General features: G+C 34.5%; 1 protein-coding gene across 1 annotated transcript in view; it reads right to left on the minus strand.

Moving 5' to 3' along the window:
• Nucleotides 1-19,396, minus strand: part of LOC111031379 (hexosaminidase D) — a 31,422-nt gene extending 12,026 nt beyond the window's left edge. Inside the window, exon 1 of the mRNA XM_022311288.1 lies at nucleotides 19,026-19,396. Within this exon, the coding sequence (XP_022166980.1) occupies nucleotides 19,026-19,033 (8 nt within the window). The 5' untranslated portion in view covers nucleotides 19,034-19,396. The remainder of the gene's footprint in view (nucleotides 1-19,025) is intronic.

Below are 19,396 nucleotides of genomic sequence, written 5' to 3' on the forward strand. Positions count from 1 at the left end.
CCAGTATTGTATTATGATTATTATGACTGATGGGTCTGGAGGATATGTATTGTAAGCGAACTGCAGTTATCTAGAAATGACCCTAGGTTTTTCTGATTTTCGCAGCGAGTTTTCGCAAATATTAAAGGTCATAACGAATTGGGCGAGTCAACGATTTTCAGATTTTATACGATTCATCAAAGTAGTTCGAGTCCAAGAACTATAAATTACGCGTTGTTCAAGAGCGACCTAACCCGACATGTACGTGAAATTAATACACACTCAGAACTTCAGGCCGTCATATTATATATTTTTTGATACTTAGTGAAACGTGACATTTATTGGCCACATATATGTGACTGTAGTGATGTTTTTTTTTTTATTATCATCCTTTTTTTGAAAACATACTTTGGGGCAGTGGTTCGCAACGGCAGCGATAACGCTCCCGGTGGGTGGCAGAGGAGAACTGTGTGTGCCAGTGAACTCGATTTGGGTGGTAGAGGGGCGGCGAGCGTGTTCACACAAAACGTACATGGTGGGGCCTAAACATAATACACATTTGATAACCCATGTAATAACTATCAGTCACTAATAGGTTCTATTATGTGGAACAATGCACAATAATACTTAACTTTGATCGTTTTCAAGTTGATCATCTTTATTATTTTGGCGATTGTGCTCTCAAATTAAATTATATCATACTTTATTATTTTAACCAACCTTTGACAGTATACACAGTTTGATTCGACCTGAGAATGTTGTATTAGTTTTCGTTAACATTGTTTGTACCATAGATACCGCCAATTTAATTAAATAATATTCAGTCGGTTAAATAAGGTTAAATCGGGAAAAGCCCATACCATAGGTGAAGAGTTAATACCAATATTTTTTTATTCAACGATCAAAAAGCATGTACACAAAAACTGTTTTTGAAAAAACAAATGAACTAAGCGATATTTTTTTTTTAAATAAACCAACTATGAGGTATACAATTACAAATTGACAACTTAACATGATTAAGTTTTTTTCAAACGTATAATTTTATTAATTCACTAGTGCTATAAATAAAAAATATGAAAAATAACAATAGTTATTAGATCATTTAAATTTTTTTATGTTTTAAAAATCATCGACTGCCTCCCTATCTTTCTTCCCAAATGTTTAATTTTTAGAATTCTTGCCTAGGAGGCGTTTAAAATTACTCAAGGGGATGGTAACTTAAAAAGGTTGAGAAACACTACTTTATAGGGTATAAGAACTGAGAATACTCAGAAAGCACTATACCCATACCCATTTATTGAAAATCAAATTCAGCCAAATATAACTATATAAGTACCAACTATGGTAATTTGTGGAGGAGTAATTTTTTCGTCTTTCTTAATAGTTACTTTAAACTGAAGGAAAAACTAATGACAATAGCAGTCCCAAAATCGTTGAAGAAATGTCAACCATCGTTTAAAAGTGTTTTAACCGAATACCGTTGAAAATCGTTTATTGAATTCAATGAATTAACAATGATTATTAATAAATCACACTTTACCTTGTGTCTAGGTGAACGAAGCGAGACGAGTACCAAAATGCGTTTTCTGTGCATTGGCCAATTATTTTATTGAAACTTTAATAATTAAACCATCTATACAATTAAAAAAAACATCGTTTGTCACGATATTCGTTTGTATTGGTTTTATTAAATTTTTTAATTTTTATTACTATAAATCCATTATGCAGCATAACATATCTCCTCGAACAGCATAATTACATTTAATATTTAGACAAACGTAATTATTATAGGTACGTATATTCTACATAAAACCAGGAAGTCGACATCATGTTCGTAATTTATCCTCGCTTGTTTCTGAATATCACGTAATTAGATTTATATATTCTACGCAATTGTTTATGGCGTATGAAATAATACATGGTATATGTCTTGATATTAGGTTGGTACAAATTTTTAATAAAAAAAACCACAAAATTATTGACATTTTCGATGTTCTGTTGAAGAACCCCGCTGGTGCTATTTCTTAAAAATATTAAAATCGACTTATCGGGGAACTCGACGTGGGTTACCCGGTGTGGGTTATGCGGTATGGTATACATCCTATGTATGACACGGTATACATCATCACACGTGTTTCCGAAAAGTCTTTTTGCGCGGATAACGTCGAATAAAACGTGATATAAAACGAAAACCGGCGGCTGCAGAACGCTGCCGAAAGCCAACGAATAATTATACGTCTATACATAATATTATAATTAACGCACTCGATAGAGTGGCAAAAGTTGAGCACACGACCGGATTTTGAAAACGTCACGTTTCTTTTGTTGGAAAGAAAAAAACCACTCGGTCTGGATATTTTTTTACGCTCGATGGTTGCTCGAAAGAATGACGCATAACACTCGAGACTCAGCCTCAATTAAGCCCGCAGTAAGGTTTCAATGTCAATGCGGCGACGGTCGCTGATAAAATTATACGCCGCCGCGTACAATATCATGATGGTCGCGTAATAATAATAATAATAATTATTATTATTATTAGGTACGCGTGAGCTACGGGTTTATGAACGAAAAACAGAAAAAAAACCACCGCGCTCGGAATAAACACGCGGGCGGTGACAAAAAAAAAAAAAAAACCCCCCGCCCCGGAAAAAAACCCGGGGGGGGGAAAAAAAAAAAAAAAAAACGCGACAAAAAATGCACGCGGACCGTCGTGGAGGACATCGCGTCGGTAATACTACTCCACCGCGCTCAGCAGGATATCCGAGAGCGGATCGCGAAGCACAATACGTAATTACGATGCCATATTATAAAGTGTACATTTCGCAATCGTCAATAATTACAATAATTATATTATATTATCATTACTTATAATTATTTATCATGACGTCCGAAATATGCGATAACGACCGCTGCCCACGAAGACGGCAAAATTAGCCGACGGGACACACGCGCGGTTGTTTTTTTTTTTTTTTATACCAACGCACCGGTTTCAGTAATATTATTATACCGTTACCATCTCGTGCATTGTAATAATAATATACATTATTTTACTTTGGGTATGTGTCGTATATTAAAATGTTTAATACGTGTACAGTGTACACAGTCGGCCAGTTATTGTGAGAAAATAAATTTCGCGGGACCGGCGAGACAGACGTGTTTTCCACCGTTGGAAGTAACCATTATTATTACATATTTATTTTATACATTTTATACTGCACTGCTGCAGTCTGAAAACGATTGTTGTTGTTATTATTATTACTACAGTTATTATTATTATTATTATTATTGTTATTGTGATTACGTCCCGGAAAACTGTGACCCTTAATGTGCAGCAGGGCACACTTTACACGAGAACATTATTTTATGCAAATGTTTGAAGTGCGTAAATGCGTTCTTTTCCACTTGCTGAAATACCCGACGGGCGGCGGCGGCGATATTAAAAAGGCTTAGCTGTAATATTAAACCAACAGAAATTATAACTACGAGTAGCACGGCAAAGTTTCTATTTTTTTCTTTTCAAGAGTGTACAGAAACAATGACTCTAATATTTTTCACATTCTGTGTAATAACCAGGAACCAGCGATTATCGATTTAAATTTGAATTATTTTTTAAATTGGTACAACAAATCAATGGAATTATTAACGCTCCCTCAATCAACAGTCGCATTTATTAGTTTACATATACAAACTTATCGCAACGCCAAATAAAATTTAATAATATACAAATTCACTTCATAAATGTGTAGCGTTAATTTGTGGATGAATAATGAAATGCTGATTTACAAATTAACTCGACTCAGTTATTAAAAAAAAAAATAAATGTGTACAACTTAAAGTCAAAATTATTTATTCTGGCCGACGCTCGGCAATGCCGAGATGAGGAGGTGTCAAAATGTAAAATACATGACTAGGCCCCCACGCATGTATGTCTTATGCTATAGCTAGGACGCTACACACGAATGGCGTTTCCGTTTAAAGACCGCAGCCACGGGCCCTTTGCCGGCGCACGCGCACAACGATCAGCGGAAAAAACATACTCAATCGAGTGTGCCTACCGTTTTTATATTTTGACCATATACCGCGCCAACGTTATTATAATAATATTATTATTGTTTTTATTTATATTATTGTTAAACATCGAAAAACGACGTAGAAACCAGATTTGGAGCCGGTTACTGGAGAATTGGTCATGATGCAAAAAAAAAAAAAAACCGGATACAGCTGCAGTATTTAACTTATATTTATCCCGTTACGTCTGTTTCGCGTGGTATACACCTCGCCTCGCCAATAACTAATAAGACACTGCGCTGTGCCGCGTTCAGTCGAATATTACTATTTAATTTAGGCAACGTGTTACCGACATTTCGTTACCTACATATACCAAACGGCACATGTAACATGACACTTTACGGTGCACAGTGAAAACCCTGCTCGTGATCGCCAACCGTTTGCGAACAAATGTTTTCTCGCGGACAGGCGGCTGTAGTAGTAATGTGTCGTTTTCTTGGTTTCGTCATCTTGCTCGCATTCGGTCGCCATACCAACGCCACGAACGCACGCACGCAATTAGCCTACTCGGCAACCGACGACGAGTAGGTACGCGCGGTTTTTCGAAATGACGTTTTATTATTTATTCCACTGGCGACGACGACGCACGTCACGAGAACAATATTATTATCAGACCTCTGTACAATAATATTTTGCCGACGACCGGGTCGGATTCCGGCTGGCACACCGATACCCATGGCTAAATAACTAGGTATGATCGCAACTTTGTGGTACGCAGAGGTGTCGTGGCCGCCACTGGCAGTGCACATTATTATCACTTCGATTTATTAGTTAACAGAACAATACAAAATTATTAACTTCATGGCCAAGTAAATCTAAAAATCACTGCCAGCCGAGATTGCTTTCCGACGTCAAACCGTGCAATATAGATGTATAATATATTACATATTGGTACGTGTACAGCCCTTAACTAAAACGCGTCTCGACGCGATCATACTTAGTTATTACAACGCACAATATAATGCAATAATACAATATAAATACAATATAATATACTGTACGGCCGCCGCCGCGCCGGTTTACGCTCGACGACACACGAAACGAAATCCTGATTTTATGGCCTCCGGAATCGGCGATCGGCGTGGGTTGCCGAGGCCGCAGGGTGGGGACGACGCATAGAGGTCCGCCGTTTTTCATTCGAACCCCCCCCCCCCATCCCCGAAAACCCGCTCTCGAAATCTGTACCGCCGTTTCCGAGTGCCGTAAATTTCGTCGAGTGACGCGCCGTAATACACATCACCGCGCCGCGGGGAAATCGTCCGACAGAGCTTTCGATAATATCATTACTGCAGCTGTTGTTGATGTTGTATTATAAATTTATAAACGACACCTTGAACGTCGCAAACGACCAAAAAACAACTCCGTACCGAAGTCTCTCCTATACATCACTTCTAGCGATATATAGTCACTATTCTCCATCGTGCGATCAGTCCGACGAGTATATTTTAAACGCGTGTACGATCGCGGGACGTGCTACTCAAAAGTCACGACCAACGCATGTCGTCGCACCGAATTCGTCTCGAAATTGTGTAAATTAATTAATCGACAGCGATACGAACGACTAGGCCGAGTGTGCAGTGGCGGAACGCGAACAAACGTTCAGCGGCCAAGTGTATTATATTATAAAACGCCCCGCACTAACCATAGCGATCCAAACGGAGCAAACTAAATTTATTAAAATCGATTTCGGAGCACTCGGCTGGTGTCTCAGACGATTCGAGTAACCGATTTTTGTCGAAACAACCATCATTGCTGTAGACCGCTGCGGAAGACGTCAACGAGCGCGTTCGAATAAAAACGGCGATGAAAAATCATTTCTTTTTAATCATAGCAAATAAATGTTGTAGTCGTAAATCTGTGATGTTATTGTATCTACGCACCGTTCGTTCTTTCCCGTGTTTGACCGTCGGCGTCGGTAGGATCTAAAGTAGGAATAGTATATAGTATAGCATTCATCAATAATATTGTTGCGTTTATGATGTAGGCACTGCTAATGACCGCGATTACAAAACAATTTATCATAATATCATTCATTACGGTGCAGTTCGGCCAGACTGCAGTTGTCCGTGCGACTGCGCACCGCATTTACCGTATTTGAACCTAATCGACGTTGGTAGTATAAAAGTCGCGGACGATAAAATTATATATTTTTTTAGTCGTTTATTTTGCTCCGAGTAACTTTCACTTCAACAATATTCAACCGACTGAGACACGAGCGGGGGAAACGTATAAATAACAAAACGCTTTTCTAGAAATTTATGGACCGTGAATATGTTTATAAGTCTTAAAAATAGCAGATTCATCACGCGATAAAGATGGTGGAATTTTCGGTTCGGCAACGACCAGCGAGTCGGGGTGTATATACTTAAAACCGGCCAAAAACATTACTACAACACGACCGTAAAATATGGTGTGCGCATGATTTACTCGAAACCGTTTTCACTGGTTTTCGGCCTCACCGTAAATAATGTCATGATTGACGTGAGCAATTTTTACGCCGTTCGTATGTGTGTGTGTCGTCGTACGATTTCAATATAACTTCAGCAGCTGCTGCTGCTCTACGCTGCAGTTAAATTGGTGAAAACTAATTAATTCACCAATAACCGGAAACAATATTATTATTATTATATAATAATCCGTGCCATGTGACCAGTGCAAACGCGAGGATGCATACCTGCATACCTGCATGGCTGCATCATAACAGTGCATGCAGCAAACGAGATAAGAAGTAACCGATCGTACGATGCATTCCGCTCGAAAAACCAGTTTGTCCGAGTTGTTGTTGCGCGCGTTCGAATTGCGTCCGATTATTATTTTGTCATAAAATCGGCCATCGGATACAATACAATATAATATTTTAATGACGATAATATACAAAACCAAAGAGATATTACAAAAGTATCCGGTGTAAACGTCAAGTGCTATAATAATACGTCCTCCGCGTTCTCGCCACATGATATGTCCACTGCAATAAACGCCGCAGTTCCAAGCGTAGTCTCGTCGTCAATAGGAAATTATTTTTACGGTTTTTTTTTTTTTCATAATACCATAATATTATGTTGATATTGCGTAACACGATACGAGTATTATATAGACAGTACCAAACACGTGTGCCCGGCTGGAGCGAATAAGCGCAGAATACGATTATTATTATTATTATTATTTTAGTTTTCGCGGCGGCGGAGTCCGTCGTCTTCTCGCTCGACACATGATAATGTTGTTACATAAGGTCGCCGGTCGAAATGGTCGGCTGCAGCAAACATCGAAACGAAACACATCAGTCACGGGCCATTGTGCTCTACTCTTTGTTGTCGTCGTCGAGATTTAGCTGCGCAAAATTTCGTTCCGGTGTGCCTGGCATACCGGTCAGTGTCAGTCGGTTAAACTGCAGTCAGTGCGACCCGACTGTTTGTACGCGTTGACGATATCATAATATTATTATAACATTGTGTACGTGACACGCATGCGCGTACCCCGTGCGTCTACGTTGTTGTTGTTTTTTTTTTCGGTCCGACCAAAGTGTATCGAAATATCGAAATGGGCAACAAAAACGTAGAAGAAGAAATAAAAACAAACACGAAAACCGTATAGATTCGCCAGCGTAAATCTATACGTCGCCGCCGCCGCCGCCGCCGCCGGCGTCGATGAAGTTTGTCGCAGCAGTGGTGTCGACCGAGTGAGTTCTACTTTTTTTCTTCCCAGTAAACACCGCGAACCACTCCGAGAAACAAGTACGTCGAACAGTAAATTGGATGTTTATCGACTGCGAACGAAATCCGATATAATACGTATATATTTATATATAAATATGTTTTTTTTAACGAGATCGTTTGTGCGCGGTGATGCGGCGGAGAAGCTGTCTTTGAAGCAGCACCTGCACCGCTGTGTAATATGTTTATAGACGCAACTGGCTCGTTCGAACAGAAAACATTTTTTTTTCTTCGTTTGCTCACATAACGCCGCCACTCAACACCGCCATTACTTGCCAAAGCTTCCAAATATTTAAAACGCGTAATTGCTGCAATGGTTAAAAGTCCTACTATTTTGGCATCACGCGGCTTTCGTTGATATTGTTGACATTTTGCCGATGGTTGATGATTTATGGATTCTGAACTGTGCGGGAAATCTATCGACATTTACTGTCTGATAATTATTTTGAGTATAGTAATCCGGAGTTTAATGCAACCCTTCTTCTAATCTCAGTAGATTAGAATTTCGTCGTAGATTTACGATAGGTACATCAAGCATAGGTATTAGAGTTTTAGAACTTTCCAGTTGCTTACTGTTGAAATTTAAAAAAAATATATGATTGGTAATAATTATGGTTACAGTTAGTTTTGTTGTGCATATACAACTTAACTAATCATATATTCATATCATATCGTTATTAAATATAACAAGATTTATGAATAGTACTTGAAAATCTTCGTATAAGTATTATTATCAATTGTATAAACATTGAGTAGCGCACTAAAACACTATAATAGACTATAAAGTGTAAAACGATCTCCGCAATCCAAATAGTACCGTTTCAAATGTACTTAATTATGGTTAGTATCAAATCATTCTTTAATCCACTAAATTCACTGATTAACCGAAATTATAGCCTCTGCGCTCGATAACAGACCATACTGCACGGGACTGTTATTTGATATTGCACCACCATTTAATTAAGTATGGCACAATAAATAGCACGCACATGTAGTGAGGGGGTCATTAAACGGATCACAACCCACACCCCCCCGAATGACTTTCTTCGTGAAAATGTATTTCCACGATTTAATTTGCCCCCTCTTCAGTATCAGTAATTTCAGTAAAATTATTATTAGCACATCTCCCTCTGAAAATAATTCTGTGTACGCTACTGGGCCAATGGTCGCTGCTTTAATGCTAATATAAAATTCTATGATCACTCTAGTTATATGGTAGGTATTAAATTTGGAAGCCTGCCAAACCCAAGAACATTAAACTCATTCAATCTTTCCAAAACATTGCTTTCCGCACTGGTGTTCCCTGATATATATAGTGATATGTACCTAACTACTCAAACTCCGTTCATAATTATTTGAAAATTAAAAATGTCACAGAATTAAAGTTAACTACACTCGTTCCCATACAAAACTCGGCTCAAACACGAATCCCCTTATTGAGAACACGGCTAGACCTTACACACGCCTAACAAGCCTTCTCACAGATTAAACGTAATTGGAATCGTGATTTACCGTCATAAATCCATGTGAATATCGTTCACAGGGCGTTACCTGAGGGTGCCTTACTCAACCTGGCTAATATTCGCGTTATATTTAATTTTTTCATCACTTAGTGTACAAAATAACTGCATTTGCATATTGTTTTATATTTAATGGAAAAAAAAATGATGTATCATTAGTCATTAGTAATGACTCATTACTAATCAAACTTGTGAACAGAAACTATTTCCCAATACAGTATACACTCAATAACTTATGAATCAGTATCATGTCTGTTTATTATTTCTTTTTGATTCCCTCAAACCAAAATATTTGATGAAATCCATGATTTGAAAGTAAATATAGATTGTTATTCTTTTGTTCAATATGTTTTTAGTTGAATAGTGAACACCATATTAAACAAACAGAAAGCTGCATAGTATTGTCGTATGTACCTATACCGGGCTATACGCACAGATTTGCACAGTAAGTCATATTACTTACGCCCAACTTGATAAAATAACGTCCCGTCAAATAATTGATATTATACATTTATTATTTTTGTTATTTCGAGTAAACTCTAATAAACACTTAAAGATAAAGACATTATATGTATGTGTTCTCTATACGTTTTTATAATGTTTCTCATATTTTAGATTTTGAACAGTGTTGATTTTGTAATGATGGGTTTATTTTATTATTTTGTCTAAACACATTTTTTTCTAGTAGAAAAAATTCAATGATCTTCAAATTTGATGAATGTTTCTAACAAATTGGTTCCTGTTGATCCTTATGGGAGGTCAAAATCGTAAATTTTCATTACTTTTTTAAATAATCAGAAAATAACAAAAAAAAAAAAATACGAACATTTCTAAAAATGTTAGTATTATATTATTAAAATAATTGTTTGGTAACCAAGTAAGACCTTCGATTTTTTTTCTAAATGTAAATGTATAAATGTCGATATAATTTTTTTCGACCGGCCGAAAGTTTAAACAACTTAATAAAAAAAGTATGCTTAAGAGTCCACAATATATTTAATACAAGGTTCTTCATAATTTGTTATTGGTAATAGGAATAAAAAAAATTTAACCTTAATTCCACAAATATTTTTTATAAATGTTTTATATTGTTTATATTTTGACGAAATTAGATATTCACACGTAAAATATATTATCTCGATTTCTCATCAAACGATTTTCTTATTGTATTGTAATTCAAATGCAGTATACTCGGAACCTACTGTACGAACTGTAGAGCAGTTACCTATATTTACTTTTTTTTTTTTGTTTTTATTCTTATACATATAAACTACCGTTAAAATTAAAATATCAAACCATCAAACAAGGTACACATAATGTTTTCATATTTAAATTGTGGTTACTGCAGTAGGTCAATTATTTACACGGATATTAAAAGAAATAAAACTAAATCGATTATTCTGCCGAATGTAAAATATGCGTATGTTATGCGTATATATATATATGTAATCGTATAACAGACGCAATATAACAAATAGCATGCATCGCTGTAATACAAATCAATAATTGTTTTTTATTTTTATTATTATTAGAGCAATGTCGGTGGAATCTAAGGCCATTGGACGAAACATTTTATATACGTATATTTCAAGAACCATTTTGGAGTAAGAAAAATTTACGATTGTTGATTACATATTTAAAGGTATTTACCTACTTAATATTATATTATATTGATATGGTTACGTTACATGAATGCATACTTTATATAATTATCTATATCTTTTTAAGAAAATGTTTGTATTATTTATTATTTTGAGATCAGAGATTTGTGAGGGATATTTCGATATCCCCAATCATCTCATCACCTTCTCTTGTGCCTGGTGTCGGTGAGATTATGAGAATGTGTAGTGTGGGGGTTCCGCAGCTGATATAGGTACACACAGTGCCACTCTTTTCATGAGATACTTATTGATGAGTTTGGTGCGTGGTGGGCGAGTGTGTGTGACCTATTCTGAGGCAGTTAATGGAGGTCCTGTCAAATCAATAATTATTTTATATAAATACGGGTTTCAATAGCAATAAGTATAATTAAGAAATAACAGTTGGAAGTACATAGGTAATGTAAAACTCTTGAAAATTAAAAACAAATGGCTTACTTTATATTTTATAGTTTTTAAAATTGCATGTTTATCATTGCAATTGTATATACTTACTGTACCTTAAAATTACAGCCACATATTATATCAAATGTATATTGGATAGCGTGTTATTTTATGTTAATGTTGCGTAAGAAAGTTTATCGAGGGTGGTTTTTTTTTTCAATTTGATTACCATAATATAATACATTCGTTTTTATTCGCTTGTAAATTGTAGTTATACCTGTATAATGTAATGAGAACAGCTTTTGCTTAAATTCCGCCTAATCGAATTTCAACATTTCTTATAAAATACAACTTTGTACAGTTTGTTGTTGCTACACTATGTTGACGCGTAGGTATACCTACTTATTATTATGTGAAATAATACCATAAAACGTAATAATAAACCTACTAATACTTGATTTATTAAATTATTTATTACATGGGTATTTCTTTGATGTAGGTACACTGTTAAGGTACATTTAACGTCTTGCGAAAAGATGTCGAAGACTTGTATTACCTATTGTAATTTGTAGTGTATACACGATCTAATACATACAATGTTTGGTACCTACTTTGGTAAGTGTAGTTATAATATCGTATATTATATACTCATTAATATAATGTACATTTGATTTGATATGAAACATAGGTTTCAATTCAACTGTTACTGAAAATCGACAATGGCACAATGAAGAACAATATACCGAGAACATTAGCAACCTACATATTATTTTATTAACATCGAATTAAAAATAGATTGTACATCGTTTGTAGGTAATAGAATTTGACACACATACCATGAATATCTGAAATAACGTTAAAAAATCGTTTGCACTACACGGCCGTTCAAGTTGAAATGTATTCAACTTGCAAGTAAGTATAACATTTTACCAACATAGGTATCGAGTGTGTACAAAACAATACGACACGATGAGGTGTGAACTTAACCTTAAGTGAAGGTATTTTGACATACGTACCGCGATATCAGCACTATTATGACTATGCATCGGGTTACTAATCTAGATTACAAATCTAATTAAGAGCTGTGTTGTATACAAGACAGGACGCCGAAACACAAAAGCTTTTTGTAAAGCCAACGTGTAATATAATACCTATACTGTTTGCCTTTTTACGTTTCAAATTATTTTTCGCTATATTATTATAGTGCTTACTACTTACACACCGATGCACAATTTTTTTCTCTAAAATACATTTCAGTTACCTTGACAAGTACAACTTCGTTATGGTCTGAATTGTCATAATATGTACCTATATACGTCCCAACCAGTTTAACTCTTTGCAATAATCATCGTTACATTTTGACATCATACATAATAATAAGCACATGAATACATGAACTTTAGCACAAAAATATAATATTAAATCAATTACAAAGTAGAAACAAAATAATATGTTTAAAAAATTCAAGTTGTTCTATGGCCTTCTTTTGATTGACGGTAATAATTATTGAGTACTTCTGAGACGAGTTCTAATATTAATATCAACTTCACCTACGAGTATTATTATTACGCTTTATCAGTAATAAATAATACTGTTGTAAGCTGTATATTGTAATTTGAATACAATTTAGTACCTATACTTTTAAGTTATCAAAAATTATTTTGTTACAAGCAAATTATGCTAATAAATTATAATATTATTATTGAATTCATTATTTTTTCTTTCTTGTTAAAATACCTCTGTAAATATGCATTATTTAAATAACAAACGTTTAAATCTGATATTCTCACCTTACAATAAACAGTATTACACCATCGAACTAAAAAAAACTAAAAGCGCAATTTATTTATATCCCTTTGCCTTAATACTTTTCGTTCTGATATTAACGTATTTGGTTTAATATTCTATAGAATAAATTACAGTAATTTACAAACTACTTTTAAGTTATATTAACTGAGAAGGTAATGCAATTAGAAACACGTTAGTAATTATTAATTGATTATGTTTTATTTCTTAAAAGAAATTTAGTTGTTTCTTATAATACTAGGTTTTTCGTAGAATAGTTTTGCAATGCAATAATACCCAATGGTTAACCTAGATTTGCTATTAAATTACATGTAGATACCTACTACAAATAACCATATTTTATACTGATATGCAAAATCTAAAATATAGACCACATATTATTATATAGATAGGTAAGTGTAACTCCCATATTATGATGTTCATATAAGAGAAAGTCGGTGTGACTATAGCAGGATTATTATTGTTTTGTTTTCCCAAAGCTAAAATTATACCTATTTACCTTGTAAAAATGTACAAAAACCGGTGGGCGTTACCAGCTGAGGACAATAAGTGAAAATCGTTAAATATAAATTACTATATATTTATGGAAACTAGGAACATTTTCTGAAACGTGCCTATCATACAAATTATCGAATAAAGCAAAATCCAACAAATAGACTCGTACCTCGATAGCCATTTGACAGAAAAAACGACATTTTACTGAAAATGAAGATAAAGAATCTCATCAAATATTACCTCTAATATTATTCATTGGAACATAGCCTATTTTACATGACATAGTCAATACTATAGTGCAATACGAAATATATTTATGTTTAACTTAATAAATGTTCAAAATACATATAATTTAACTTCATTTCAAACCACGTAAAGCGCCTTACCTAGGTAATTTACCTAATATTGGCCATTGTCTGTTATCGATGACGACAGTGTAATTTAAGTGTTTTCAGATTATACTACACATAAAATAAATGCATAATACGTTGCTGTGTGTTCAATGCAAAAAAATAAGTAAAAACAAAATTCAGTAGTTTAATCGGGAACTTACTGTATAAATATTAAATATAAAAAATACCACGTACCGCATAGATATTAGGTGATTACATATTTATAGGGAATCACATTGGCAATTGTGATAAAAACTGAACGGAAATTGTATGTAAATATTTTAATCCCCGGGGAAAATTGTATGATAAATAACGTATAGCTAGGTACCAAGAGTGTCCGTCCCACTTTTTTTTTCATTTGCAATTTGTATACCTTTGTGTCCGAACAAAGTTTGCTTTTGTATTGCTGTTGTTTCATGGTTAATTACAGCATGACATTATCCGCAAATAAATGTGTCACTTTACACACAAAAGATAAAATGTGTGGGTTAAGCTTGCATTTGATAAAATAACTGTAATTTTACATTTTGACCAATTAGGAACATTAGGAAGTATTTTACAATGCTAATTATCTACGAATAGAGCCCAAGGGGAAAATAATTGAAACGGTGATCATGTAAATTTATGATACCATGCTATTTATTGTAGTGACATTTTGCATATTAGGTATTACGCATACAACAATAATTTCGCTGTGCAGTTTGTGCGTACATCAAAATCCAAACAATAATACAAATACATTATATCTTTATTATTACCTTCAAAAATATTGTTGTATGTATTTTAAAACCGAGTGCACAATGAAAAAAGCGAAGAGCGTGTTAAAATTCATATACTCACACAATGGGTGCAGTGTACGGAATTTAATAGAATGCGAATGAATATAAGTTATAGTTTAATTTAATTTTAATACCTTGTAATTTATTCGATATAATATGTTAAATTATAATGATAGTACATAGGTACTTGTACTTTATTACAATATAATGCCATCGTTAGCGTTAAATTTAAAAACCGATGGTAAAATAACCAATAACCATCAGTTTATTCACTATAAAATAATTGGGTTGATGTTGTTCAAAAAATTGGATTATAAATCAAAATATATTATGATTTTAAACATATTTTGATATACCCGCCTGTATAATATAATATTACATATAATGTATAGAAAATCTATAAGTCTGTTGCTTTCTATCGTATTATTCAATCCATCAGCCAACTAAACTATTATACTATCCATAATATATATATATTGAGACACATATTTTAGTAATGTACTAGGTACCTATATGGTTAGATTAGGTTAAGTAACTAAGCAAGTTTATAACGTTCAGTATTACCGGTATAAAAATATTTGTACTGGGTTGAGTGTTTTTTTTTTTTTAATGTTATTATTCATTAACTATGGTTGATTTTTCTTTAATAACTTTTTTCTCTTTATATTCAAATTTAAAGATATTTATATCCTTAATCATCCAGTAGGAGAAATTGGTATATTAATTAAAATAATTTATTAAATTCAGCACAATTAATAAAAAAAATTATACTAAGAGTTAAAATTATAATAAACTCGTAATATTTTGAATTCAGATCCTTTAAAAAAAATTTGATCTCAATACATTTGTACGTCGTTCGAAAAATAGCAAATTAGTTCAATCTTAAATGTTATTAATATAATACTTTGTAATTTTGTAAAGGTAGACACGAAAGATGCCACAGTAATAATTCATATAATACTGTTTCAAATAAAATAAATATTATGACATGAGTTATACTTTTCCTGAGTAATAATTACATCACCTAATGAAAATATTGAAGTATAAATACATATTAAAAATATATATATTTACACATAGGAACATAAATCCAAATATATACACCGGTTTAATGAGTATTCTTTCAAACTCGTTTCAAACTTAAAAAAAAAAAGAACAATAATAAAATATAGGTACTAGTTATATTATTTATTTATGTGGAATTATAAATATGGAACCGATTTAATATAATCAAATATTTTCATTTTTAGTAAGCAATAAATTACACCGTGAATTATGGATTCCATAAAATACCATAAATCATAATACATATCAAAATATTAAAGGCTTATTAACCACTACAATATTGAACACTTCATATTATCATTTTGAGTAATGAAACTTTATTTAAATTATTTATTATAGATAGTATCGATATAAGACTTGTTAGGATTTAGGACGTCTAGGTTATTAATTAAAATAATACGTATTCCTATGGGAAAACGTGCAGTTTAATCATTAATGGCATATAACTAGTTCTCCAATAATATCAATTGGTTTGCGCAATTCATACACAAATTTTTCGGACCATCGAATAGCATACAAAATAACTACAGTTTATAAATCATTATTCATTACGTTTAGCGGTCCCATTTATTTATACGTACGTATAATATCTTACACAGGCTCAGTATTTTATAATCGAATTTTGATCCGTCACGTTTTCAATATAAATCGGGATATTTCTAGGGATATACACACTGGATAAGCCAATAATGTCGTTCAACTTAAGCAATCTCGGGTTAGAGAAACTTTCTTTTCGTATACGATGTACAATAATAATTCGTATCAGATAATATAATTAAATTTAAATTTAAATTTTTTTAAATTTAGGTATTAAATACAACAAATTCTTTTACATCTCAAAGTGTAATCAGAGGGGATGGCTTCTTTTTCAAAACTGTTCATGCCGTTGTTTCTATATTATCATATAATATGCGTATGCCGTATTGTGCCTCGGCACTCGAGGTGTAGAACGTACATTCTTTGAATAAATATGTTTTAAAAAAAAAATAAGTAGTAATCATAAATATAAACGCTCGAGCTTTTAATGGCCTCGAAAAGATAAGAGTTTAAAATCGAGGAAAAAATACATCATCAAAACGAAACGACAGACTTTTTAAATACAAAATCAAAGTTTTGACCTCCAAGCTATACGCGGTCAAGAAGAGAATCACGTACTATCAATGAAAATTATTTTAAAAAATTGATTCCGTACAAATCGCGAAGTATCTATATAGTTCAATAGTTGGCGTTTAATGTTTATTATAGGGGCATTAACCTCGGAGACTTTTTTCAGCTCTTGGCCAACTGTCAAAATACCAAATCAAATAGAGACGAAACCGAAGCATTGCCGTCAACGCCGGCTCAAAGGGGACGCGCTTTTGTTCTCTGCGAAATTGATACAGATTTTTATTTCCCGTTGTTCGGTGCAAAATATTAAATAGTCAATACTCCAGTGATAGCATATAATATAGGTACCTATATAGACACTACCGTACGCACTGGACCGTAATAGTTTTTTTTTATTAAATACCTATTTACGTTTTTCTTACTGGTCCAGATAATTATTACTTATTACATGAGTTATTAGTCACACATTTAATATAGAACAATTTCGCAAATCGCCCAACATACTTGAGACCAACAACCATTAAATCCAAAAAAAAAACCGTTAATTTTTAAGTATTACCTATTAGGGTTTTAGAACAGAAGTTATTGAAGGCCTTTAATTAGGTAACCTACTACCTACTCGTAGGTATAATAATGAATAATAATGCGACGTCAAATAGAAATATAAAAACGAATCGGACGCATCACCAATCATGGTTACAAGTGCGATTTTTTTCGTAGTTCCATTCAATGTCCCTATTATTTTATTAATCTCTTTTGTACTCGCAGGTACACACTGTGTATTTGACATTAAAATAAATATGATAATATAAACACGTCCAAACTTTGTAACTGAGTAACAACTACATATAGCTACTACATTTTTCGTAGCGTGCGCGATAGTTAAAGCCCCGTCACAGTCACAGTTTACGGCGCTTAAAACGGATAAAAGACAATTTATTGCGCCACGTACCACCTATACAGATGTACATATATTTCACTTTGAGTGTACATCACCTGTACGCGGAGATGCTACATTCATCGCTATCGTAGGAGTTCGTAAGAAACATAATAATAAATACTAAACAGCGTAGTGCCCACGTAGATATTATAAGGTTAGGCAGCAGATGGGTATATTTTTTTTTAATATTTTATTTAAGCGCCCGTAATTTGTATAACATAAATAAACCTCGTCATTTGTGAGTTGGCCGAATGCAAGTTAAACACATTCTCATCGGACGACGAACGACGAGAAACCGCGCGAGGTGGAATGAACAAGTAGGACTAGGTATACCTACTAACAACACCGGTCGCGCGCTACTTTCACGGCGGCAACGGTTACAAAAAAAATCAAATCGGAGGTACGTTTTTATTCGTCGTCACTCGTCATTCGGAGTTCGGACTGGTATAATATATTATACGAAATCAACGATATTATATTATTATTATCCGTCGTGTATTCACGAGCCTACCACCGCAGACCGCCAACCGGTATAGAATTACTGGAGGGTGTAGAATAAGAAAATGTAAGACCAACAGATTCTACTGAAACTGGATGAGACCTGCGGTACAAGTTGTGGGTAGTAGGTACAATATAGTAGGATGTGTAAAACTGGAATACCGAAATGGCGATGGGAACTATTATTGGTTTGACGAATCCAACAACCCTGCTTATCACTAACCGTTATCACTAGCCACCATTTTATTACCTACCACCCCTGGACCGCGGTTTCGACATCGTCGCTGCGAGAATGTATCATCGGGGGGTGTGTTAAAGGGATGACGGAGGGTGGTCACCGGCACCTGTCCGCCGTATAGTGCGGTAACCGACTCGGTAAACGCAATAATATGTAATAATAATACCTATCGGACGCACAACGCAGATACCCATAGTAACGCGACCGTGTCGACTCGACCGTTCACAGATAAAAAATTATCATTGTTTGAATATTTTTCACTTGGGTAAACAGGTGGGCACCCTCGGCAATAACAAACAGTCTTATTATTAACAGTAAAATATAATATTGCAAACGAGACGCGCCTCCTGTGCCGCAAACATTTAAAGTACCCATATCTCGTTTACCTGTCCATATCGTCGGATGGCCTCCGCTGCGATTTCGGCACTGCGTGTCAGTCCATCCGCACCAAGAGGCGATCGGACAGCTTTCGGAAAGTCCGACTGCGCTTGTAATCCACGGGCCGTTGCAGGTGAGACGACGGCGGACGACCGGAAACGATCTGTCTGGACCGCGACCCAATGACGAAAATATCGAGAAGAGAACGGTCACACGCACACACACACACACACACACACGCACACACGAACACGAACACGCACGCTCGAGGACTGACACACAGTACTGATCGCGACGTGCGAAGAGGACGGAGAACGGCGTACGTCTGATGTCCAGCTATGTAGAACGGCGACTGTCGGACGGGCGACGGCGGCGTCGA

The sequence above is a fragment of the Myzus persicae genome, unplaced genomic scaffold, assembly GCF_001856785.1.
Source record: "Myzus persicae strain clone G006 unplaced genomic scaffold, MPER_G0061.0, whole genome shotgun sequence".
NCBI lineage: Eukaryota > Metazoa > Arthropoda > Insecta > Hemiptera > Aphididae > Myzus > Myzus persicae.